The sequence below is a fragment of the Stegastes partitus genome, unplaced genomic scaffold (assembly GCF_000690725.1).
Source record: "Stegastes partitus isolate 25-593 unplaced genomic scaffold, Stegastes_partitus-1.0.2 Scaffold1335, whole genome shotgun sequence".
Lineage (NCBI taxonomy): Eukaryota > Metazoa > Chordata > Actinopteri > Pomacentridae > Stegastes > Stegastes partitus.
This window is the reverse complement of record NW_007579066.1, coordinates 97,162-123,974: the sequence shown is the minus strand read 5'-3', so window position 1 is coordinate 123,974 and position 26,813 is coordinate 97,162. Positions and strand designations below refer to the sequence as shown.

At 39.6% G+C, this 26,813-nt stretch overlaps 1 protein-coding gene and 1 long non-coding RNA gene across 3 annotated transcripts in view; one reads left to right on the top strand and one right to left on the bottom strand.

Moving 5' to 3' along the window:
• Positions 1-24,285, top strand: part of adam15 (ADAM metallopeptidase domain 15) — a 48,245-nt gene extending 23,960 nt beyond the window's left edge. Inside the window, exons 3-22 of one of the 2 annotated variants that reach the window (XM_008298639.1) lie at positions 1,832-1,908; positions 2,839-2,917; positions 3,004-3,080; positions 5,734-5,965; positions 6,188-6,253; positions 6,629-6,700; positions 6,787-6,956; positions 7,037-7,121; positions 8,515-8,663; positions 9,005-9,182; positions 9,516-9,608; positions 9,685-9,880; positions 10,603-10,711; positions 10,881-11,067; positions 11,261-11,338; positions 12,553-12,664; positions 12,743-12,896; positions 14,715-14,823; positions 21,568-21,716; positions 23,070-24,285. In XM_008298639.1, the coding sequence (XP_008296861.1) occupies positions 1,832-1,908; positions 2,839-2,917; positions 3,004-3,080; positions 5,734-5,965; positions 6,188-6,253; positions 6,629-6,700; positions 6,787-6,956; positions 7,037-7,121; positions 8,515-8,663; positions 9,005-9,182; positions 9,516-9,608; positions 9,685-9,880; positions 10,603-10,711; positions 10,881-11,067; positions 11,261-11,338; positions 12,553-12,664; positions 12,743-12,896; positions 14,715-14,823; positions 21,568-21,716; positions 23,070-23,136 (2,439 nt within the window). In that variant the 3' untranslated portion in view covers positions 23,137-24,285. Of the gene's footprint in view, positions 1-1,831; positions 1,909-2,838; positions 2,918-3,003; positions 3,081-5,733; positions 5,966-6,187; positions 6,254-6,628; positions 6,701-6,786; positions 6,957-7,036; positions 7,122-8,514; positions 8,664-9,004; positions 9,183-9,515; positions 9,609-9,684; positions 9,881-10,602; positions 10,712-10,880; positions 11,068-11,260; positions 11,339-12,552; positions 12,665-12,742; positions 12,897-14,714; positions 14,824-17,868; positions 19,378-21,567; positions 21,717-23,069 lie in introns of those variants that run through there. The other variant, XM_008298638.1, reaches the window with a different exon arrangement.
• LOC103369820 (uncharacterized) lies at positions 1,386-26,813 on the bottom strand. Its single transcript, XR_520851.1, has 3 exons — positions 24,709-26,813; positions 16,351-16,357; positions 1,386-1,397 (listed from the first exon to the last, which is right to left on the bottom strand). It is a non-coding gene; the product is annotated as an uncharacterized LOC103369820 (long non-coding RNA).

The window sequence follows — 26,813 nt, the reverse complement described above, 5'->3', positions numbered from 1 at the left end:
TTTAGCCTGCTGAGCAGAGAAACTCCACCAGTGCTGAGAATACAAGAATCTCAGTTTTTTTGGTATATTTATGAACCTTCAGTATGAATATTTTCATACACATAAAAACACAACAAGCAGCTGTAAAATCTCATCTTGCACTTACAGGTAACAGATACTGCAAGTATCCAGGGATTATTAGATATCAGAATATTAGATATTCATAATCAAGAATTACGTAATAATAATAATAATAACAATTATTAGAGCTGTTACAATTTTTAACAGTTATTTTGTTAAACGGTTACCCCTATAGCTCACCTGGTTGAGCTGGCATTCCCTTGCACCGGGCAACAGTCCCAATGTGGAGGTCGTGAGTTCAAATCCGGCTCACGGCTGAAGACATTTGCTGCAAGGTGGTTGGTTAGCACTGCTGCCTCGCAGCAAGAAGGTCGCCGGTTCGCATCCCGGTGGGGGCACAGGGATCTTTCTGTGTGGAGTTTGCATGTTCTCCCCGTGCAGCGTGGGTTCTCTCCGGCTTCTCTGACTTCCTCCCACAGTCCAAAAACATGTTGAGGTTAATTGGTGATTCTAAATTGTCTGTAGGTGTGAATGTGAGTGTGCTTGGTTTTCTGTCTCTAAGTGTGGCCCTGTGATGGACTGGTGACCTGTCCAGGGTGTCCCCTGCCTTCACCCTAAGTCAGCTGGGATAGGCTCCAGCCCCCCGCGACCCTAGTGAGGATTAAGTGGTGTATAGATGATGGATGGATGGATTTTGATAAACGGTTTGAGTCATTGTTTTACAAAAAGAAAGTAACTGCCATCTGATAACCAACAATATTATTTTACAGATAGCCATTAATTGAAAGAAGAAATATTTATATTAAGGATATATATATATATATATATATATATATATATATATCTTTTTTTTTTTATTTAATTTTATTTTATTTTTTTAAATAAATTACAGACAGTAATAACTTCAATCAGCAAAGGGGCCACATTTTCACCATTTTCCATTTTTTGTTTTAGCAGTGTTTTAATGTTACAGTATTTCACAGTTTACTGACATATTTTTTCTTTAGCTAATTCAAGCAAACAAAGATGTTGATTCTCATTTAATTGTCTTTAAAAACATTACATTTTATCAGTTTTGTAATTGACTTATTTCTCTTTCGTAATATTTTGTATTAGGGTTTGAATAAAGGCCTGATGCAGTAAAAGCAAAAATGTTGGTGTCAAAATCCAAAAATAACACAACATTGAAATTTCTGTGTTTATTTAAGAGAACTTTTAAAGTTTAATCCTGTTACTCGTGATCAGTCAGATGGCACTGTGGGCAGGTTGTTGCTCAACTACAGATAAATAGAGGGCAGCTGCATTACAGCCAGAGTTGCATTTATTTAAATAATTTACTTTTCATCGGAAATGGGTAAAAAAAAGCGATGGGAAGAGTGCTAAAAATTGAATCCAATAATCTGTTGATTCCTAATTTCCATTATTTGTGTTTCCTCTCATCGTAACATTGGAGTGTCTGTCTGGGTCTTGGTGCGGTTGGTGATTTGTGGAAACAGCAGCGATGATGATGGAACTAAGTCGAGATAAATGAGCGATGTTTACTCATATGAACTGTGCACAGACTGCTGTTTATTAAATCACGCAGACATCAGACCAGCATGCTCACAGTTTCTAGTGCTACAAAAGTTACTTGTTTTTCAGCTTAACCTTTCATTTCTGGTGGTGTAGGCAGCACTTTGAGTTTGCAAATCTGTCTCATTTGTTTGGTAGTCGCCTTTCCTGTTCTGTTTTCTGTTTAAATAAAGGAACTGTTCTCCCTGTTTGTTCTCAGGACGGTCACCCTGACAGGCTGCAGTGTGGACTGGAGGTGGGAGGACGACTCTTCCTGCTGGATCTGGAGAAGAACCAGTAAGTTTGACTCACACTGTGACAATAAACACGACATGAACATGAATGATACTGTGGCTTCAGAGCTCCAGATTTTACCAAAGCTTGCAGTCACCAGTAGTCCACTTTTTTGAGAGAAATAATAACTTAATTTTTATAACTAAAGTTAAAAAGTGCTCTACAATAAAACAAATGTCAAATTAGACCAAGAATGAAAACAAACTTAAATTCATAAGATCTCAAACATGCAACATAACATGTCCAAAATGACTCAAAATGTACCCAAAATGGCTCAAAACTGTCTAGAGGGACTCAAAGCTTTTCTAAAAAGAAGAAAATGTGTCCAAAGTGACTCAAAACATTCCCAAAATGACAAATTTCTTCTACAATGACAAAAAAATATGTTCAAAATGACTTGAAATTTGTCCAAAAGACTTAATCTTGTCTGAAGGGAATCAGCATTTTTTTTCAAAATGACAAACGTGATCAAAATGACTTGAACGTTTTTTAAGTGACTCAAAACATATTTAAAATGAATAAAATAATAATAATAATGAATAAAATCTCTCTAAAATCACTGGAACTTGTTCAGTATGACTGAAAACTTGTCCAGAATGCTTCAACTAAAAAAAAAACGAAAAACACCTCAAACTCATACCAAAGACTTGCCTGAAATTACATGAAACTTGTCCAAAATGATAAAACCTGTCAGAATGTTTAAAAGTTTTTTTTCCCAAAATGCCTTGAAAAGTGTTTAAAATGACTAATAGCACAGCCATGTGCTTTGTCCAGAAAGTGATGACACATCAATCCCCAAATGAAAGCTCACAATCCTACGCAGCCTAAAAGAGATCCACATCGCTGATTCACTGATTTGTATCTGTAACTGCTTGTTGGTCAGTAAACTCTAAGTCTTCATGACTGAGTCTGAACTTTCTTCTCTCTCTGCAGCGACCTGCTGCCCAAACCGCCCAACGTCTTCTACTACCTCCCCAACGGCACCGGAGTGTCTGTGATTGCTGACCCAGTGGTGAGTCAGTGAACGCACCACCACATCTCTGTTGTGTTTTCCAGCTGTGACCAGATGTCATGTTGCTGTGCTTGTGTCGCCTGCAGACTCACTGTTACTACCACGGCAGTGTCAGAGGATTCCCTCAGTCCAGAGTGGCTCTGAGCACCTGCTCCGGACTCCGGTCAGTAAACCCCCTAACGCCAAGTGTTTACTGTAAAACTGTACAAGGGAGCAGCTTTTATAAACTCAGTCAGTCTCTACAAAGGCATAAATGTTGTGGAACGTCTTCAGCGGAAGAATTTTGACAGCTTCTGTTATGTTGAATCTGGTTCTTGCTGATTAAAAATGACTCAAACCAAAACCACTTGAAATTTGTCAAAACTGACTCAAAACCTATTGAAAAAGGCCCAAGATTTGTCCAAAACCACTCAGCCTTTTCTCAAATGTGTTCCAAATGACTTCAAAATTGTTCAAAAGCAAAATTGCCACAGTTTAATGTCTATGACAACAAACATAGGTACCCTGGATGTGTTTTCTGTTTTCTGATCATTTCCCAGAGAAAACTTTAAAAAGTGCATTTTGGATAAACTTTAACTGTCATAGACATAATTCCTTCTGTGTCAAAATAATTTTCCAACATATATATATATTAAGTCTGGTGAATGAATCATCTGGCTGTTAAATGGAGAAACAACATTGGTGTTCTCATATTTCAATCACATGAATCAAACCAGTTTGCAGCATTCAGTGTTTGTTTGAGTCTTTCAGATTCTCCTCTGATGGTGTTCAGTTCTTGTTCTGTCAGTTTGATCTGTCGGCCTGTTTCCGTCCTCAGATTTTGTCCTTGAGTAAACAGAACCTTAAATTTTACGTTTTGCAAGTGTCAAAATATGCCTACATCAGAGAATTGTTTTGACAAATTTCTGATGTAGGCATGACCCACAACCAAACAGAAACAAGCAGTTCAGCTCAGGACGAGGCAGTCCAGTTTAGACAGTTTCCAAATGCTTCTTCTGCTCTGAAAAACAGTTAAAAGAAAGCAGAAGCTGTAAATATCTGCTGACAGGGTCAAAGCTGTAAAACTGTCTACAGCATTCAAGGAAAAATCCTCCAACAGCAGCTTGGTCACGTTGAATTCACTCAAGTTTACTGGAGGCTTATTTAAATGCAGAGAAGATGAATATTTACAAAGACAGCAAATTCAGTGAGTCGAGAACATGTGGGATCTATTGTTGTAACACTTATCCAGAGGAAAAACTTTGTTCTTAAGCAACAGTGAAAAAATTCAGATTAAACCTAAAACCTCTAATCCGGTCATTCCAGAGTTCAGGATTTACTGTGTCCAAGCTCTTTGTGTTTCTTGGCTGTTCTTGACCAAAAAAGCGAGTGACGGCATCAGCATTCCTCTGCAGGTCGAACTGATCCGGATCATTCGGCATGACCTCTGACCTCTGCAACAGAGAGTGTGCAGGCTGAAGGAGGATTAGTGGGTTTATTTGTCAGCTCACGTGAAGAGAGCAGCTCCAGCTGGTGGTTTCAGGGTCAGAGGATCGAGCTCAGTGTGCTGGCCAGGTTTAGACCTTTCATTAAGCTCTTTGGATTACTCAGGAAAACATTGAAACATCTGACAACAAACAGAAAAAGACAATAACTTTAAGAAATGCATGTTTCATGAGCAACAAACCAGATGAAGAAATGTGTGAGAAGATTTGTGGGTAATTTATGTTGTTCACAAATGCATTATCAAATCCTAAAACACTATTTAAACACACGCAAAACAATTTTACTTCACAACTTAAATATGTGCTTAAATATGTGCTTTTTCAAGGCTCCCTTGATGGAAAGATTCCTTTGATATTCTAACGTATTTAAAGATAAACAGTAGTGTAACGTTGCAGCTAAGTGCCAACTTCTTCTGCTGGAATATGCTGGAAGGCTGTAGTTTCTCACCAGTTCTTAACCCTCTGAACCCAACAGCAGCTTTAAAAGGCAAGTTTTCTTGCCTTTTAAAAAATAGCCAAAAAACACCATTAATCAGAATCAGAAACTGTAAGAGCAGAAGTAAATGTGGGATTTTTATCTTTATCCTTGAACATGTTATGTTGGATGTGTGGTTTCATCTATTCAATTGTAGTATTTCATCAGGAACACTTTATTCCACATCTCCTTCATAAATTTGTCAAAACCGTAAACCGTTTGCTCCAGATTCTGTAAAAACATTATGCTCACACAGTACATCATCTTGGTCATCATCACTGGTCGACTTTTTTCAGCATTTTAAATACAAGTGGTAAATGGTCTGCACTTATATACCGCTTTTCTACCTTTGCGGCACTCAAAGCGCTTTACAATGTTTCTCATTCACCCATTCACACACACATTCATACACCAATGGCGACAGAGCTGCCATGCAAGGCGCTAGCCTGCCATTGGGAGCAACTTCGGGTTCAGTGTCTTGCCCAAGGACACTTCGACTGTGGAGGGGCGGGGGATCGAACCACCAACCTTGCGATTAGAGGACAACCCGCTCTACCACCTGAGCCACAGCCGACCAAACAACTGACTGATTAATCCAGAAAATACTCAACAGTGATAATTACCATAAGTTGCAGCTCCACTGCGAAGGCTCCGTCTCTTTTGCTTGCTAATTTAACTCATTGTTCCAGACTTGATTTTAAACTTTATGAAATTACAGGACCTGTAATTGATACTAAAATTGAGCAGGACCAACCAGAAGAGAAAGCAAACAAACTCAAACAAGAGTCTATAAATCTGCTCATAAACCAGATAACAGTAACGAGCTGCAGAGAAGCTAATTGTGTTGCCTCCTGCAGCGGCGTCATCGCCTTGAACTCCACGCTGAGCTTCGAGCTGCAGCCGCAAGAGGATGACCATCACGATGAGGACGAGGAGGGAGAAGGGGAGAGTGGAGGAAGTGGACGAGGAGAAGAAGAAGGAGTCCACCTGCTGTTCTCCACCAGCCCACTGGAGGGCGATGGCACTGGAGGCTGTGGGGTGTCGCACACCACCATTCCGCCTATCCACAGCTCCATGCACACACACCGGGTGAGACGCACTTCACTATGGTCACTGTATATATATATATGCATGTATGTATGTGTGTGTGTGTGTGTGTGTATACTTTAACTTTGTTGAGGGATGAACACAATATTTCTATCCAAACTGGAATGGAGTTAATGCATAAAGTGGGATAAACTGGAAATTGTAAAGTACCTCTGATACTGCTTGTCGTCCTGTAACTCTGACCTCTGTGTGTTCTGTCTGCAGACCAAGAGAGATATCCTGTCTGAGACCAAGTACATCGAACTGGTGCTGGTGGCCGATCACCAGGAGGTCAGTGTGTTTGTGTCTTATTGATCGATATGCTGATTGTTTTCTTGGGTAACTGATTTTTTAAAAAATTTATTTATTTATTTATATATATTTTTTAAAGTCCACACATGCTTTTTAAAACATGATGCCTACTTTACTTGGTTGGGAAGTTTGGGAGTTAGTGCAGCCTGTAGAGGAGATGAGATGGAGGCTTTTTACCTGCAGTGATGTGTTTTTGGCATAAGATGGCAGCAATTCATCTTATCAGACATCAACAAAATAAAATCTACAAAACAATTAGCAGTCATTCCTCACTGGGTGTTTGAATTCTGCCATTTGTGATTTTAAATCCTGACCACAGATAGTGTCACTAAGCGTTCTTTTTCCTCCTCCCAGTTTCTGAACTACCAGAAGAACAATAAAACCATCATCTACCGCATGCTGGACGTGGCCAACCAGGTGGACTGGGTGAGCCCTCCGACCTGCCGTCACTGTCAGACAAAGTAAATCCACTGCAGCAGCAGAACCAAACCGCCTTGTTCTTCCTATTTTAGTTCTATCGACCTCTGAACGTCCGGGTGGCTCTGACTGGTCTGGAGATCTGGAGCGACCGCGACAAGATCCGAGTGGAGAAGAGTCCAATTGACACCCTCAACAACTTCCTGCAGTGGAGATCAAGAGACCTGCTGCCACGCCTTCGCCACGACAACGCCCAGCTAGTCATGTAGGAACACTCCCCTGGACTGAAGATCCCGACTGATCTGGTTTATATTATTGATCTGGACTGATGGTTTGACTTTGCAGGGGCGGGTCTTTTGATGGCACCACAGTGGGAATGGCGTCCCAGTCGTCCATGTGCTCCAGAGACAGGTCGGGTGGCGTCAACGTGGTGAGTCGGCTCTTTATTTTGAGCTTTATTTCCTGATACCCACATCACAACAACATCGGGGGACCAGGAATTACATGCATGCATGAAGCTAATTTTTATTGGTGTTTTATTGATTCCTCAACCTTTACATTTTTCCACATTAATCCCATTGAAAGTTTAGATCTCAAGGTTGACTTAGTATGGATCCAGATCGAGACAGAACTGTAACATTTAAAGTCTGGTACAGAAAGCTGAAGTATCTTCAGTGATCTTGAATCTGGAAAAAAATAACATAACCAAACTATAGAAATTTGGCATTTGGGTTGTTGTGGGTTGATTTGCTTAAAAAAAATTTTTTTTATCATAAACTATGAATATTTAAAAAGGTTTCTGTGAAATTTCAGACTGATTTATCACATATTTTCCGAGATGATAATATTTTTAAAAATGTCTATCGAGCCACTTTCAGCAGGTTTTTTTTTTTCCACATTAAAATTTGAGGCTGTTTGGACACCAATATCTCAGGAACAATGAAAGATAAAAGCCTGAAATATTCTCTGTTATTTCTCGAGATAATTATTTTAAATTCTGCATTATTGGACAAGTAGATCAAATAATCTGGTGGAGAAGTTGAAATATTTTTTTAAAAAATGAAGTTGTCATGAAAGTCCTAGTTTTGAGCTCACATTGAAAAAAAACTGTTCTGATAATGCAGGTGCCAACTCGTGATATTTTCTGAACCATATGTCGCTGCATGACTTTTTTATATGACATACTTAATCACAAAAATGAAACACATCTATTTATATTGAACTATCAAAACTGATTGAGCAGGTATGTCAAGTTGTATCACAAAAACAAAAACATTGGTAGATAGTCTGATCCAGGGGTCTCCAATCCTGGTCCTCGAGAGCCACAGTTCTGCATGTTTTAGATGTTCTTCCAACACACCTGATTCAAATGATCAGCTCATCATCAAACTCTGCAGAAGCCTGATAACAATCCTGATCATTTGAATCAGGCGTGTTGGAAGAGGGAAACATCTAAAACATGCATGGCTGTGGCTCTCGAAGACCAGGATTGGAGACCCCTGGTCTAATCCAAGCAGAACCAAGTTCTGGAGTTTGAAAATACCTCTCTAAATATAAGTTAGAGTTGTTGTTTTGTTTTGTTTTTTAAAAAACATTTTATTTCAGAAAATACTTGATCAAGCAAAAATGTCATTAATAGCTTATTAAACATTTCGTATGTTATGCTCAGTCAAATCAGAGATGGTGAACCAGAAATTGTTTTAAAACTCAATGATTTAAGATGGAGTGACCCATTTTGGATTTCAGAGAAATAAACTGAAACTCGTGGAACTAGTCTACAAACTAATGGCTGATTTTCGTAACCCTCTCTTTCTCTGTCTCAGGACCACCTGGTCAGCGTTTTGGGCGTCGCCTCAACTGTTGCTCATGAGCTCGGTCACAACCTGGGGATGAGCCATGACACCGCCGAGCGTCGCTGTGCATGCCAGAATGAGCCGCGGCTTGGAGGATGCATCATGGAGCCCTCGACTGGGTCGGTACCAGAGTATTTAGACTGGGGCAGGGCCAGAATCTAAAAATAAGTTATTACAGATCATTCCAATTATAATCAACCAAATATTAAAAGGTTCCCATTTGACCCACAGAATCAGCTGATTTTTGCCTTCAGTGACTTTTGTGTATTTAATGACGCCATGCAAAGTTTTACTTTTATGCTGTGAATGTTTTCAGAGTCACAGGCCTTTGAAGGTCCTAATTTTTAAAACCTTTCCAGCATTTCTGAGCTGCATAACGAACGTACATTGCACTCTGCATCATGAACCTGTTTGTTCGCATTAAACCGCCTACATTCTGACCTCCATCTTCTGACCTCAGGTTCATGCCGGGTCAACAGTTCAGCAGCTGCAGCGCCTCTGATCTGTCCATCAGCCTGCTGCACGGCGGTGGTATGTGTCTGTTCAACGTACCGCAGCCAGAACGCCTGCTGGGAGGACCTCGCTGTGGGAACCTGTACGTGGAGAAAGGAGAGGAGTGTGACTGTGGCCTGCTGGAGGTACTGTCTGCTTACCTGTCCGACTGTTCACCTGTTCACCTGTCTGCTCACCTGTACACCTGGCTGACTGTCTGCTCACCTGTACACCTGTACCTGTCTGAAATAACAATACTTAGTTATTTTAATGCAGCATAGTGTTTTCTGCAGTAAGATCAGGAAACTTTATATATTCAGGTTATAACACATTTCAAACAAGAAACAACCAACAAATAAAGCAATAACACCTTTAAAAACACCAGTAAGAGGATGATGAAATAACTATCAAAGTATCATACGTGTTACTTCTGTGTGTCCTTCTTCGTGTTGATGTGCTGCTGTGCCCTGATTGGTCAGGAGTGTGAGGACCCCTGCTGTAACGCCTCCACCTGTCAGCTCGTTCCTGGCGCTCAGTGCTCTTCTGATGGTATCTGCTGCCAAGACTGCAAGGTCAGACAGACATGATGCCACAGACATGATACTGATGTCAGCCAGTATTTGAACTAAACCTCACCTCCTTCCTCAGCTGCGAGCGGCAGGTTCAGTGTGTCGTGATCCGCTCGGAGAGTGCGACCTTCCCGAGTTCTGCACAGGCTCCTCCCCCTACTGCCCGCCCAATGTCTTCCTGCAGAACGGAGAGCCCTGCGAGGACGGTGCCTCCTACTGCTATGGAGGAATCTGCGCCAGCATGAACACCCAGTGCCAGATGCTGTGGGGACCCAGTAAGACTCCAGTTGTGCTGGTCCACTTTAAACTGAGCCGAGCCAGTTTATACAGAGACTAAACTAGATTACAGTGATCTTAAACCAGTTTATCAGGGTTCTGCCTTTTTATATTGATCCTAAATCAGTTTATCCTGAGACTGAGCTAGTTGACATTGATCTTAAACCAATTTATAAAGGTTTTGTACATTCATACTGATACTATATTAGTTTATAATGAGATTGGATATAGATCGCTTATAATGAGTCAACACCACTTTGCTCTGATCCTAAACTTATGATACTGAGCTAAACACCTTTTACACTAAGGTCAACTCAGTTTGATCCAGTTTACATTGAGCCCAGAGCAGTTTTTACTGATGTTAAACCAGTTTATTCTGATCCGGGTATCTTACACTTAACAAGTTTTCACTAAAGCTGCTTTATACTTTATCTATGCAAGTTTATGTCGTGTTGTGTTTAAACCAGTTTACACCAAGCAAAATCCAGTTTATGAGACCAGTTTATCGGGGGCCACAGCCAGCTGTGTTTTTCCCAATTTGTACTGATACATTACTCATTTTTATTGAGCCTAACTGGTTTATAGTAAATCTAAGCTTCTTTATACTACTTTACACCGTGCCTTAACCAATTTGGGGAGGATATTAGTGGTTTAACATAAGCCAGAACCAGTTTACATTGATTTTTAACCACGTTGTACTGGTTTACGTCTTTTCCTTCAGATGCCACCAGTGCTCCAGCTGTCTGTTTCTCATCAGTCAATAAAAAGGGGAACAAATATGGAAATTGTGGTCAGCTGTCCAACGGCTCGTACATCCCCTGTGCAAACTCGTGAGTACACAGAGTAAACATACATTTGTTTTGTTTGTTTTGTTTATTTGGTAACTGCGTCCTTGTCCCTCAGGCCTACAATTCCCAGGATGCTTCTGTATGTTTATTATTTATATGTGATAAAATGGAAACTTGCATCACTTTTTGTTGGGTTTTGTTGCCATTGCAGCGACGTTCACTGCGGCAGGATTCAGTGTCAGGGCGGGAGGGAGCGCCCCCTGCTGGGCACCAATGCTGAGATCCTCACCACCACCGTCCGCTTGAACCTGGTCTGCAGAGGAACCTTCTTCCACCTGGGCGACGATGTGTCCGACCCCGCTATCGTGGCTCAGGGCACCGCCTGCAGCCCCGGCAAGGTCAGACAGCGCCTCCCGCAAGCCCAGAGGAGACAGAAAAATCACTGACAGTTTCACAACAGTGCTGACTGTTTCTTTGTCATAAAAGATATGAAACATTTGGTGCAGTTTCACAAGAATTTTGTGGGATTTCTAGAAGGATTTCTCACAAAAGTGTTATTTAAAGTGACTGTTTTTGTTGCTGTCGTTGTAGGCTTGTTTAAACCAGAAGTGTCAAGACGTGTCTGTGTTCGGTGTGGACGAATGTCGACGGAAATGCAACGGTCACGGGGTGAGTGAAGGATGCATCACTACATCTCATAGTTTAGTTCAAAATAAGCACAATGTCCTTTAAATGGTCAGGTTTAGGTAAAAAGTGACACCACACTCTATTTATTTATATTTATTGTGATTATATTTTAGTCAAATAATTTACTAGACTCAGAGTAAATAACCAAATTCAACACTGAATTCACACTGAATGAAATGCTAAAACCCCCCAACCTAAATTAAAAAACTTACAGAGAATTCATGAACTCTGCTGTTAGTTTCTTACTAAAGCATAATGCATTTCTTTCCTTTGTTCCATTTATATTTTAAACTTGTTAAGTAATCCTGAGATCAAGTCAGGTTTCCTCTGTGCCAAATATTCGGATATTCAATTCAATATACAATTCAAACATCAAGCCCTCCTTGTATCTCGACTTCTGTCTTGACAATCCGACAGCCTTGCTATCCAGCATAAAAGAAGGTTTTACATTTAGTGTCGGATTATCGAGTCACAACTGTACTAAATGGAGAAAGAAAATCAAGGCCATTAAATACAACAGGATTTTTATGGAATATGCCCATATTAAACAAGTACATTTTCTTAGTTTTATTTTGAGAACCATCTTGAAACTCCAGCACTCTGTCCTACTTGGATTAGAATATCTAACGATATTTTTGTTTTTATGGTACAACATGTGATTCCTGCTCAATCAGTTATGAAAAATAACTTTTTTCTATTTTTGTGACCAAGTATTTTATATTAAAAGTATTCTATATAACTTTGTTTTGTATTATTGTGACATGAAGCTACATAGGGTTCAGAAAATATCACTAGTTGACCAAATTGAACTCAAAGATGGGACATTTTTCATGACGACGTATTTCAGCTCACCAATAATCAGAGATTATTTTGTCCATTTATTCAGTATTGCTTTTATCTTTAATAGTTTCCAAGATATTGTTGTTCAAACAGCCTCAAATTTCAGTGTGAAGAAAAAGTGCTGGAAGTGAATCAATGGGCAATTAAGCCCAATTATGCTTAGAAAATTCAGGTAAATCAGAGATGGTGGAGCAGAAATTGTTCTTATAATTTCTTATAATCTGATGATTTGAAATGGAAAAACCCAGAAAAGAGCTTCGGTATTGCGAGAGACTGAGGAAAGAAGTGGAGTCAGACTGAAACAGGGTTTATCCTATCTACGCTGTCTATATTGTGGTGTGTCGTGTGTGTTTCAGGTGTGTAACAGTAATAAGAACTGTCACTGCGAGGTGGGCTGGGCTCCACCTGACTGCAGGTACTCTGGTCATGGAGGAAGCATTGACAGTGGACCGGCCCAAGCTGCTCGAGGTGCCTCACATTGACAAATATCTCCCATTTCCAGCTTCTGTCTGACTCCAGCTAACCTGCTAATATTTCTGTGTTTAGAGTCGGATCCGGTCCGAGTTGCCTTGCTCGTCATCTTCCTCTTCATCCTGCCGGTGGTCCTCCTCTTCCTTGCTCTTCGCTTCCCTCGTTTCCGGCGGAGCCTCTTTTGTCTGGGACCAAACAGCCCGTTTCACAAAGCGCGACAGCACAGCCGGTAACACTGACGCTACAGGAACTTTATTTTGATGACATTTTGAGTTTTTTTGCTAAATGTAAACTTTCTTTCTTCTTTCTTCTTACAACTTTGCTCTCAAGATATCATGACCTCCTACATTTTTTTAGTAGCAGTGGCCTTGATATGCAGCACCAGAAGTTTTTTTAAAGGACCATTAGGTTTGAAGTCGCTGACAAATACATAAACAGGCAGTAAACAGTGGTAGTGTCTCTGCTCACTGCTTCGCTGTTTGTTAAAGTGTTTTATAAACCTTTTATTTGCTGGGAGTTATAAAATGAACTGCTTCAGTTTCCTCAAAGAAGCGTGACTGAACTCATCTTCAGCCTGATTCTGATGTATTTTCTTACCCACAATGCAGTGTGGCTGACTGTGAGATGTGGGGTTTGGAATTTGACCCTGCCCACGTCTCCAGGTACTGCTGGACCTGCTGGTTCTGGTCGGTAGTCTGTTCCTGCAGAGTCAGAGAGGTGAAGGCCAGATTGTAATTTGTGACACTGAAACGTCTCTGAACTTCAAGCAGTTTCTGGGTGTTTTTTATTGCTCCTGTCTCATTTTTACTCACTGTGAGCAGAAATATCTTCTGTGTAGTAAGACACAATCAGACTAACAGAGATTAAAAAAGTTCAATGTCTCAAAATATTTAATTAATAAAATGTTTTACCAACACTGGAAAAAGATGGACGTACCAGATACTATAGATATTTGACTATTTATATTTTTATAGCCTCTACAAACTCTGAGAGACAGTTTTGTCTCTTACTGTTGTTTTGTGTCCCTTTTTGTTGCTTTGCACATTTTTGTTATTGTTTTATGTCACGTTACATGGTTTTGAAGTCATTTTTTAGTCATTTGTGTCACATTTTTATCAATTTGTGTCAAATTTTTTGGTAATGTGCCTTCACATTTTATTGTTTTCCATCTTTTTGCGGTAATTTGCATCACACTTTGTAGTTTTATGTCTCTATGTGGTCAATTTGTGTCACATTTTAGTTATTTTGTGTCACATCTTGGTCAATTTGTGTCAAATTCTGGTAATTTTGTGCCACATTTTGTTGTTTTCCGTCTTTTTGTGGTTATTTTGTGTCACATTTTAGTAATTTTTTGGTCACTTCTTGGACAATTTGTTTCACATTTTGTTCATTTTACATGACGTTGTTTTGCGGGTTTTTTGTGACTTCATGTTGTGCCGAGAAGCTCAGAATACTTAGAAACTTTTTAATGACACCTGTATAATAAAGTAATTTTGATGAAATATCAAAATTTTAAGCTTAGATTGAAAGAAAATTAACCTGCCCTTTAAACACGGGTTTTGAGGTTTCAGAGGTTTAAAAGTGTCTTGGTAATCATTCAAACCTTCAGCTGCTGCCTTCACTTCTCTGACTGTTCTCTCAGACCTGATCAGCAGAGAGAAACCACGTCAGGACTTACAGCTGCACTGATCCTGATCTTCACCCTCCTGTCATCCCTAACATGAACACAACATTTTTAAAAATCTCTTCAATAATGATCTGGTATTTAGTAGAATTAAATGGGAAATGACAGAGAGGTTTCTTGGTAATAAAGTCCAGGTGCAGCTTTAAGTCAGCAGGATCGTTTAGTTTGTGGTCTTAGTGGTGTTGTACTTATGTGCAGAGAAATGAATTTATTAGAACTAGAGATAAGGTATTTGGACCCTGATCCTGATTAGAATCTTTTATGTGTCACATTGCATTGCCAGCACATGCACATAAATGTCCGTAAAATCTGCCACCAGCACATTCAAACAGCAGATTTTCTTTAATTTCCGTCACATGGCAGGACTCCAGTGATGGAGCGAGCAGACGGCAGGAACGGGGAGCAGGTCCGACCGCTCAGATACCACCTGAACCCACAGACTGACATCCCACTGAACCCGTCCCACAAAGAGGTAACCATAGCAACCTTACCACACTGACCACGCCCCCTGATAAAACTCCCGCAACATCTGACAGAAGTAATGATTGAATGTCTACTTTGCTCTTATCAGGTTTGTTTGTTGTTTTTAAATATTTGGAGATGCGCCACATCACCAGTGGTGAAAATTTTTGGTGGGGGGCGCAGTCTGCAAATGACCTTTTATTTTAAATCAGAAATTAGAATATGAGTAACATCAGGCACAACTATTTACAGGAATGCAAATTTTCTACCTTTGGAGGATATTCTAATTGTAATCTAATTTAACATTATTAAGACTGACTCAAACAACATTTCAAAACCATTCATCAAACTTTCATCAATGTTTACAGGATCTGTACAAACTCAAAACACACAAGATAAGTAATAAAACAAAACAAAACAAAACAAAAAACTATTCAGAGCTCCAGACTGACTTTTTCACTGGTAGCACCGTTACGACCTACTTTCTCATTTTGTTGCACCTCCCACCTGGTCACACACAAAACATACGACTTTCTGAACATTTTCTTATCGATAGACGCTGCTGATGCTCCATAACCGGGCCACATAGCACACTGCAGTACTGCTGTTTGGTGGCTGTGGTATGCTCTGACAGCGGCCAAAAATTACTTTAAAAATAATAAACTAGAGCGTTCTGATGTCAGATTTGTCCAAGGTTAAACCCAGTTACATGTATTCTACATGCGCTCTTTTATATGAGTGGAAAAACAGCGAATGCAGGTGCGCTCTGTTTTTCATGAGAAGACCTCATTTTTAAGGTAAATACTGCGATACACTGAAGTTATAAACGTCCTACTTTCCACCACTGTGGTCCACACAGCAGCTTCCTGTGCCGATTACAGTGACACTAATACAGCTTCATGATCATCATGCTCATCAGTTCACATTCTCAAAAAGAGGGTCGCAAATGCATTCTGGAGCTATTTGAAAAAAAATGGCTCACCTCTCTTTCTGCTCAGTAGACTTCTCTCTGACTTTTTGGTTGAAGTCACTCACCTCCGTGAGCAGCCTTTTCTCCATTGACAGCATTGGCCGATGCATTTAGTCATCACTACAGTAGCTGTGATCTTGTAGAAGAGCGACAGGAAAGGCCGTGTGACGGTGTTGGATATGTATTTAAGGCTCAGTCGTAAGAACATCAAAGGACAGTTTTGATGTCCAACCACAGAAGACAAAAGCAAATAAAGACAAAATTAATTGGCTTACAGCAAAAGTGGACGGGTCCGGGACGCACCAAGCTGCGCCCCGTGAGAACGTCTGCAGCTGCCAATCAGAGTCCGGATCAAGGTCACATGATCACGAAAAGTTGTTCGAGCTACGTACACACTCATGTGGCCGGCGCCCCGGATCCAGGAAGTGTAAAATTAGTAAACACGCAGTGAAGACTAATTCTGAATCTGCTAATAATACAAATATTGTTAATATGGCAAAAGGATATGAATGTTATTATTCATTTTATTATAATTAATTCAATTTTAACATTGTGTTTGAGAACTACTTTTTATCTAGTCAGTAGTAGTGGGGCGGCGCCCTTGCGCCCCGTATTGACCAGCCGCCACTGCACATCACATCAGATCCACGAAAAAACATTGTCACATTTCTTTGTAAGATCACCACTTGGAGTTGCCAAAACTTTGTGATGTACGTGTCAAAATAAAGACCAAATGCAGACATAGAGGTGGTCGAGTAAGGCAAACAAAACTTGTTGCAGATGAAAAACCAAAAGGTACTGCAGGGTTCAAGCAGGTGAACTCCAAGAAAAGACTCCACAGAAGAAAAACAACCAGATGAAAGGGGTAAACCAAAACTCTGAAGAACACAGAGAAACAAGGAGACAATGTGAACAGGAGATAAACAGTCAAGAGATGAGAGTAAAGACAGATGAGGTACAGACACACAGGTGGAATTAGAACCTGCAGACAGTCATAGGAAAACAAAAGAAAAAATCTAATTGTATCTTTTTAGTTGTTTCGAGATTAATTTTGTAAACCCGGAATCAACATTTTTCCCACAAGCAGTATGTGGTGTTTCCCAACACGAAAAAAATAGTGACTCTACATACTTTTGAAATGTAACAATTTACCGTTTTGCTTTGTTTCCATTGTCCTCTCTCCTCTGTGTAAACACAGCCTGCAGTTAACCTGAAAAATGGTCACAGCTGAGTCAATCATGTCTTCAGGGTTGCGCTGAGTGCAGAACTTTTAGATTTCTTTTCTGAAAAAAGTTGCTAGATCAGAATTGTTGTTTAACAAAGCAATTAAATAGCTGCAACAATGGCCATCAGTTGTTCCACTGGACTTTAGGAATCCTCTCCTAGTTTATCCCTGCTCAGTATGACACTTGTTTGCTGGTCATTAAGCATCACAGAAGTCTTTGTCATGTTTCCCCTTTTCTAGCTAAACACCCACAATGCTCTATGCTTGCCAACATGGCACCCAAATAGTAAGAGGCTCCACCTGGTGGCTGACCCGGAACTACAGCTGATCTATAATACCTGACGTGTGTATTATCATAAAAAGAAAAAAAATGTTTAGGGCCTCAACAGATGCTGATTATTAAATGACTTGGATCAGTCACTAACTTGCAGGCCATATTCCATAAAAGTAGCACAAAACAGCATTGAACTTTCGTCATTTCCAGCTTAATATCAGCTATTTTTAGGAAGTTATCAGGAAACTTACAGTAGAAAATTAGCAGCACAATGCATGTATAATAAACCAGATGTCAACAAAGTGTGAAAGATTGGTTTTCCTTTGTAGGACAGTTCTCATGATGCCCTCTGAAAACATCAGAATGTCTTGTGACTGCAGAAAAATGAAGTGAAACAAATGTTGCTGATTTTCATATTCAGTGATTGACAAAAGCCAGCCGAGCTTTTGTACAGCTGCCACTGTTTTTCTTTTCTTGCTCTTGTAGCTCACATTAACACACCTGCCTGTTGGACCTCGATTCTCCTCTCTTGTGCGCATGTTTCAGCTGTCACTGTTCCTCTGCTTCCTGTTTTCTCTCCTATCAGGTTCATGACAGACCTGCTCCTCCCACTAAGCCACTCCCCCCTGACCCTGCCCTAAAACCCCCGCCACAGGTAACCTCACCTGGAGGTGTTCACGTCTGTGTTCATGTGCGTTCAGATCAAGTAGCGCTGTTGTTTTGCTGTTATAAGCGTCTCTGTGGCGTCTCGTCGTTGTCGTCAGTGACTCTTGTCCAGTTGTGCGTGGTGTGTCTTTGCAATTGGTGTACATAAGTGTATAATTTATGTCTGAAAATAAAAGAATAGTTCATCATTTCAAGTCCTCTTAGATAATCTACAAAAATTGAATTCCTCTCACAAAGGACTACAGCCCCATTCAGATGTCTTTAGCACAACAATGAGAGGTGCCTTCTTTTGTGGTCATTTAACTCATTGCTTCAGCCAGGATTATAAACTTTTAGCATGTTTAAAACAACAAGCAAATAAATGTGACTAAACATCTTTGAGTCCATCCAGAAATGATCAAGAATATACTTCAGAACTCCCCTTAGAATCATCAAGTTTACTTCAGTGTCACAGTAAATCCATCGATAGTCGGCTGTCCATCCATGAATACATTACATAGAGGAGCTGCTAGTAGCTAATTCAGTGACTATACGTACTGATTTGACTAAATGTAAAGAGAACAGCAGTACATAAATGTTGCTGTTTTCAAACACTTGTATGTTGGGTTGCTAGCAGTCTGGTGGGTGAGTCTACACACTGAAGTAATGCAGCTGTAGCATTTAAAGCTTAGTTTTACCAATAATGTTATGTCATTTCTGAAATGTTCCACTCATTTATAGATGTGAGAAACTGTTTTTCTTCTACCTTGATGATTAGACCGATACATTTCATGTTTCTAGTGTCATATGCGGCTCACATCTGTTGTAGTTTCTCACAGAGCCACACCTACCACACCCAAACCAGTCAGCACAGTGATCACTGAGCACATTCACGTGGTTGTGGGGAGAATGCAGTTGACTTGTATAACAAAATAATTTTGTGGTGACTGGGTTACAAACAGACTCACTTCTGTATCATTTTGTCAGAGTTTAAGCAAGACAACATTCTCTTCATCAGGTCAAACTGGAAATTACAGCACTGTAATGTTTATCTAGCAAACTTGATGAATATTATAAACAAGCTTTAGATTAAAAAAGAAAAAACAACAGATGGTTAAAGTCATTTTTGACATTTTTGCACCAGTTCACTGCTTAAAATAAATCCGTTACCGGGGATGTAAATAGTCTCGGGTCAAACGTCAAGTCGGAGGATTTTCCCAAAATGTTGAACTATTCCTTTTTTGTTATCAGCTGGTTCTGAGTATGAACTGGCTCAGGTCGGGCTGGCTCATCGTTCCAAACACTGACTCAGTGTTCTTCTGACTTTTATTTCTGCTGCTTCAGTTGGTTAAACAGCGACCAGCTCCCCCCACCAAGCCTCTGCCCCCTGACCCCCCCACCACTCCCTCCAGCCAGGTACAGTCATCGCTACCTGTAGTGTGCAGTGTCACTGAGTGTCCCGTGTCTGTCCACAGTTCGTGTTCAAGTCGAGTGTGTTTGAGACAGAATAGACAGACTGCAGCTCCACCTGCTGGTCGGAGGACAAACGTAACGCTTATTTGTGTTGACTGTGTTTTGTATGTGCGTCAGTCTTACACAAAAGAATTCCATTAATATTTGTCACAAAGCCCATAACAAAGACCTTATATCTGGGTCAGTTTGTGTTAGTTCAGACAGAACTCAGAAAAAAAACTATCTGCTTCGGGAAATTTAGTGAGGACTAGGAAAAAAATGTTTCCTGCAGATCCACGTAATTGAATTGATCCTACAGGAGTTAAGCTTTTAGTAAACGGCCCATGAAAATGGCTAAAAAATGTAAATACGTTGGTATTGCGGCCCCCCTAGAAAGTTCTTGTAAATATATATTTGCAGATGTATCCAAAAGTCTTACTAAAAATACTTTGGTCGACATTTCACCAACGTTTGAGGCCTGTAACATCAATAAAATTTGGTGTGTGGCAAGTTTGGCAAGACAAGGTTCCGGTCTTTTGATATTTTGACTTGAAAGCCATCCTAAATGTCTTCAGACAGATCCAAAATTACTGAAAATGCTCCAAAATCACCCAAAATTGTCCAAAATGACAATGATATATGCTGATTGGCCCCTTAAAATGGAAAAAACCAACTCTATAATGTTCCAACAAAGGTGGTGTTGTGGTCCCAGAAAGACAAAAATCACCAACATTTGAGGCCTCCAGCAACAGTAGAACTTGATGTGTGGTAACTATGGCAAGACTATTGACAAAATGATGATGTGGAGTATAGAGCAAAGGGATCCATATATGTAATTTTTGGGGAAAAATGTATTGGTAATTAATTTATTGGTAATTGAAAGCTATTCTGTCTGTGTCCTCACCAAATTTCATGTCTGTGGGAATTATATTTCTGGAGATGTAGATCCCTTAAAATGCATCCCCAAGTTTTTGGGGTTTGCATTTTTCTTTTTCTTACTGTGCACATTGTTTCTGTATCTTTGAAGCCTGTGCGCATTTTTTGTGTCACCTAAAACATCCTTACAATGCTAAAGAGGGCAAAGGTTTTTCCTTGCAATGCATAAAGCTGAAGGGTTTGAAGCAGCAGCACTGTCAGCTTTTACATTTACTTTTCATTTTAACTTAGTTTTACAAACTTTAATTTGTTAGAATCCATATCAAACTCCAACGCTGGGCAGATAAACGTCTTGTGTGTATTTGGACTGTTAGATGTAAAAGTCAGAGTCTGTGTTTGTGAAAGCGGACTGTTAAAGCATGATCTCTGTCTTTATGTCTTATGTTTCTTTGTCATTAATCCTGTTTCTGTCTGCATGCTGCGCTGTTAAAATGAAAACGCTTTTATATGAGTCGGATCTTTTGGTTTCTCATGTCAGAGAAACTGCAGAATTTAAAAATGAAGCTCAGACCTTTGCGTCCTCGCTGTCCTCTGTGTCCTTGTCTGTGTCGCTGGAGCTTCACTCTTCCTCTCTTCCTCACTAACCTTCCAGCTGCTGGTGAGCCGACCAGCTCCTCCCAACAAGCCCCTCCCCCCCGACCCTGTCACACCTGAACAGGTACGCTTGCACCTGCATGCTGCTCGCTGTTAGCATGCAGCTTTGTAGCATGTAGAAAGCTTCTGATGTTGGTGTAAACTGGCAGCGAATGAAGCTCTGAGAAGGTGATAGATGTGATTGTGACTCATTGATTGGAGTAGTTATTTGTGATTGGGCGATCAATCACTGTGATTATTGACATCTTCTGATAGTGGATGAAGAAGGAAGGTAAGTTTGACGGGTGATCGATTGGTTGGACATAATTGGTTGCTGGAATCAGACTAAATGATACCAGATATACGTGAGGCGGTCAGGAACACAAGTGAGCATCGGGCTGGCAGTTAGTGATTTTAAATTAATACTGATGGATTTACCTGTACTATCATGTCACCTGGTAAGTTCCAGACCTACAGTGATTTATGAATTAACATTTACAGTTAATCAACTATTTCAATCAAATAAATTATTTTTTGAAGCAGCAATTATGGTTCTGGCCTCTAAAATTTCTCAGATTTTCAGTTTTCTGTGTGTTCTATGAATGAAGTAAATATAACTTGCAAAGCAAAACATGCAGAGATTTAATTTTTTCAAGAATCCCAATGATTCTCTCTTCAGGTTTCTGTTCCACTCAAACCTGTGGTGCCCAAAAAGCCCCGCCCTCTGGCCCCGCCTGCCCACCCCCACATCCCGCCTCACCCTGGATACCCGGCCAGCACCAAACCACCGCCGCAGGGCGCCGTTGCACCTGCTGCCGGACCCAACAGGTACGACTGTCACAGCGAGTGTTCTCAGACACAGGGAGGGAAGTGAGAACATTTTACAAAGTGAAGACAGTTTTAACATAGTAAGACATTTTTAACTAAATGAGGACATTTTAGAATGCGGACACAAGTTTTTACAAAGTGAAGATATTTTGAAGGAGTAAGGTCATTTTTTTCGTAGTGAGGACATTTTTAGTAAGCAACAACCATTTTTATGGTGAGGGCATTTCTTTGTTAAGAAGTGAAGTCATTTTTTTTTTAAAGTGAACATTTGGTTTTTTGTTTGATCGGGACATTTTTCAGTAAGTGAAAAACGTTTTCAGAATATGAGGATTTTTTTAAATTTTTTTTTTTAAATTAAGGATTTTTAAAAAAAACAAATTTTTAAGTGAAGACATTTCTTTAATGGGAGGACTTTTTTGTCAGGGTTATTTTTACAGTAGTGAGGGCACTTTGAAAATGACGACCATTTTTACTAAGTAAAGATTTTTCTTTTCAGACAGAGAGAACATTTTTTAGAAACAAAGAAAAGTTTGAAAAGTGAGGTTTGGTTTGATCAGTTCTAAGACTGAAAGCAGAGACAAACATTCAGTCAGTGTAAATGATCTGGTGACAGACAGACTGACTGTTGAACCGGAAGCTGCATATTCAGCACATGATGCACCAGTTTCAAGGAGTGTCAGAGTGTGAGCGGCAGTTTCCTGCTGTTTGTGTGAATTACTGAAAATATCAGTTTAGCACCACATACAGAAGGCCACAGCGGGGATTATTTTCTGGATTACTTTCCTCATAATCTGCTTTGCATTCCTTCTGATCCTTGTGAACAGTTGGTCCAGTTCAGTTCTAACACAGTGGACCAGTTTAGGGAAACACCGTGCAGCCTGTCCAGTAAACACTCAGACAGACTCACTGACAGACAGGGCTGAGGGAAAACCAACCCAAGTTCTGGTCAGGAGTCCTCTATGGAGAAAGAATGAATTCAGATGTTGGAAGGTTTTGTCAAATTAATCAAGAAAAATTCCATCTGTGACCGTTCAGAGGCTCTGTGTTGTTTTTATGCAGGTTTTTTTCCCCAGAAAAACGTTATACATATTAAGTCACGTCCTTTATGTTAGCAGACAGTTAAGACTGACGATTTAAAAAAACCTTCATTGGGGAAAAGCTAACAGTGTAGTTTTATTAGAAGATGCATTAACTCAATGTAATGGATGCAAATTGTTGAGGCCAAACATTATGTGAATGAGTATGATTAATAATGACAAATAGTGATAAAAATGTGACGTTTTCTTAATTTTTTACTGTAAATTGGAAATGTTGATGGACAAAATGACAAACAGTGACCGTGTCTCTCTGCAGACGTCCACCTCTTCCTCCGGTTCGACCTGCCTCCCATCAGAAAGTCGAGTCGTCTCCTCCGCTTTAACCGGACGTTTGTTTGGATGTTTGGAGGCTGCAGAGAGACGTTATCTGAACGTTTTATTAACACTGCTCCGGCATTCCTTCGCTAGAGAGACGATGAAGGTGATGATGACTTATTACCCGTTTTGCACTCAGTCATCGGATTTATTCCTCCGCGAGGTCCAGCTGCACATGATGTATCTCAGTGCCTTGCTCAGCAGCACCTCGGCAGCGATCACCTGGACGCTCGGGATTCAAACCCGTTTGTGGCGACGTCACGGTGAAGTGTCGTGGTGCGCCTCCTGATGTCAGCTGGGGCTCAGTGCCTTGCTTCAGGACTCCAAGACGGGAATCGAACTAAAGACTAGCGAGTAGAACGGTTCCCAAACTGTGGTCTGTGGCCCTCTGCGGGTCCCTGAGGACGCTCCTCGGATATGACAACAAATACTTTTCTTTTTTCAGAAGTAAATTTTTTTAGCAAAGGTGCAGAATATGGACGGTTTTCTCACTTGGATTAAATCCACTTTTTCAAAACAGGACTGAATCATCAGACCGGACTGTTTTTCAGGGGAAATCATTGACTGAATCTTTTTTTAACAACAAACAGACTTTTAGGTTTAAACTGACGGCTGGAGATGAATCGCGGAGCTATAAAGTTCAGCTTTATGTTTTCATTGGGAAACTGCTCTGAGATTTTGGTGATACAGTGGAAATATTTTCAGCAAGAAGTTGGGATTTTAGAAAAACGTTCAAGAACATGTTTGCATTTTTATCAGAGTATTTCAAGGTAAAGACTTAGTTTTGTTGTGCTACTATTGGACAGTTAAGGAATTCCTTGTCAAATTAGAGCAGCATAAACAAACCATCAGTCTGATATTATCACAAGCAGCTGCCTTATTTGACTGTTTTCTCGTAATATTTCAACTTTATTCTCAAAATATGACAAATGCTTGCTCATGATTTTGCAAAATTGTTTTCAAGAAGTTATGAATTTATTCTCAAAATATTCTGACCTCATTCTGTAATAATGTCACCAATACTTGAAATTTTGTCTTCAAAGTATTACATCTAATATAACATCTTAATAAATGCAACATGATGAACTACACTGTAAAAAAAAACAACTGAAAAATATAAAATGTAATACTGTAACATTCAAAAACTGTAATAACGGTGAAAGTAACATCAAATATCTGTAAAATAATGATATTTTTAGCTGATTTAAATATATTCAAACACTTTAATTTTACAGTCAAACATTGCAAAAGAACAAGTTACCAGGTCGTTTTTTGAAAATGAGAACCAGTTCTCAACCAAGTTACCTGGTGAAAAAAAGGTTAAATAAAACGGTTTGTAATACATTAACAGTTAAATACAGTTAATATGGACATTATGTCCAGTTTTGGGCAGTTCTTTTCTTTTATAATCAACATTGTTATTTGCTACTTAAATATAATTTAACAAAACAGGAAAAATCTGTAAAATAACGCTAAATTATTCAAAAATTACAATTAAAAACTGTTCTAAATATTCTGTTTTTTACAGTGTAATTCTTGAGTTGCAGTGTTGCAACCTTTGAATTAAGTTTTTAAAAAACTTCTCTTTTTTTTTTTAACAAATATTAGGACTTTATAAATATTCAAACTTGGTCTGGAAAGGTTTTGACTTTGTTCTTGCACTGTTTTCTTAAAAACAAACAAAAAAACAAAGAACTTTGTTTAGCTAATATTACTTTACTCCCAGAATATTTCAGACTTCATCCTCAAAATATTACAACTTCTTGCTCATGATTTTGCATTTTTTTTCCCAAAATGTTCTGAATTTATCCTCAAAATATTCAGACTTCCACTTGTTTCCTGAAAAAACAATTAGTTTTCTAGCTGTTCTAACTGTACCCTCAAAATATTACTAATGTTATGTTTTTCATCAAATGTTGTGTTTTCTTAAAACATTCCGACTTAGTATTGCAAATTTCTTCTTGAAAACATACCAACTTCATTTTACTTTGCATTTTGGAAATCGTCTTGTAGTCATTACAACTTCATGCTTAAAATTTTACCCTTTTTTTTTTTTTAATGTGACATTTTATTTTCTCATAGCAGTGCCACTTCTTTCTGGATATATTTCGACTTTATTCTTGAAACCTCAGACTTGTTTGTTGCTGCCTGAAACTCCAACGTACTTACCTTCTAACATGTTTGTCGCTGCTCAGTGTTTCCTGCCTTTTTATTCACAAACAAACTTTTCCCGCCTTCGCCGATGTGGCCGAGAACCTGCTGGAAATCTGCAGTCATGTCCTGGGTTTCCTGATGCTGCGATCTTTACTGAACTCTGCGGGTGTGAAGCGGACTAAACGCCTTACCAGAAGAAACTGGTTCTTTCCCAGTTTAGCTCCGTATGTTCCTACTGGGAGAAGCTGTGCTGGATCAGGTTTTTATTTTTCTAACGCGCCTTGATATTTCTATCGGAGACAGCCGGGAATGTATGCTGCGAGCTTGTCAGCTGTTTGTTACGCCAAAGAAAAAGCTCAATGAAAACTGTTCTGAGAATCGTGGTTGATTTAAAAGATGTTGTAAGATCTGTGCTGTTATGTTAAAGGAGCAGTCCGCTGTTTTTCTAAACTCATCTTATGTTTAAAATGTTTGGTGGAGTTAAAGAGATGTGTTTAAACATGATTTTGTTGTCTTTTGTACTTTCTGTCTTTATTTCCTGGACCGTCACCTTGTCACCTTAAGATGATTAAGGCTTTGATTCCTTTTTCTTTGGCCGCAGTCAGACTTTAAGAGACTAAACAGTCCAGTGATATTAATTCTCTGCACGCGAATACCGGTCGGGTTTTAAAGGCATCTTAACTCAAAAAATGCCAAAATGACGCCATTCATCAGTTAGAAGCTATAAAAAGCAGAAAGAATTGTCGGATTTACAACTCTCCAATGATCCTCGAACACCAATCTAAGTTTCAAATTGTGATATTTCAACGAAAATCCCTCGCTTTTTGTAGGAGCCAGTTACAACAATGCGTGTGTCAATGTGTATAGGACACTAATTTATTCACCAGATAGCACTCTAAGGGATTAAGGGCACGTATTTAAGGTAGGAACCGTCTGTCAAGTAACAGGTGTTGCTCGACGGAAGAAAGGGCAAATAGTTTTTGACCGTATGGAGCTGCGACTTTTTATTGGTAAAACTGGATACATGCACTTGTAGGTGTCCACTCAATATTGGATTGAGGTGAGCAAATAAACCCCATATAACTCAAGACGCTGGTTTTGGACTCTTAATTTCACCAGAAGTGCTACGGAAGAGCGCATCAGACTACCATCCCTGTCTATGCAGCCCTCAGTGGCTTTAAGTTTAGGCTTAGTCACTACAGTTTTACATGTCATTTATAAATGCTCATAAAACGAAAACGTATGTACCAGATTCTGTAAGAAACCAAAGCTTCTTCCCTCCTCAACACAACTGATTCTTCATGAATGACTCAGATTCAGAGAGTTTTCCGTTGAACTGCAGGCAGTGTTTCCACAGAGCAGAGGAAAATAAAACCTACTGGATTAATAAAGTAAATTCAGCTTGGTTGAAAAAACAGTATCCACGAAGCAAGTAGTTGGAAGATACATTCAGCATGGTGAAACACCTTTCTACAGAGTGAAAAAGTCTGCAGAGGCTGTGAAAATGTAAACAGTTTATTTGTGTAAAACA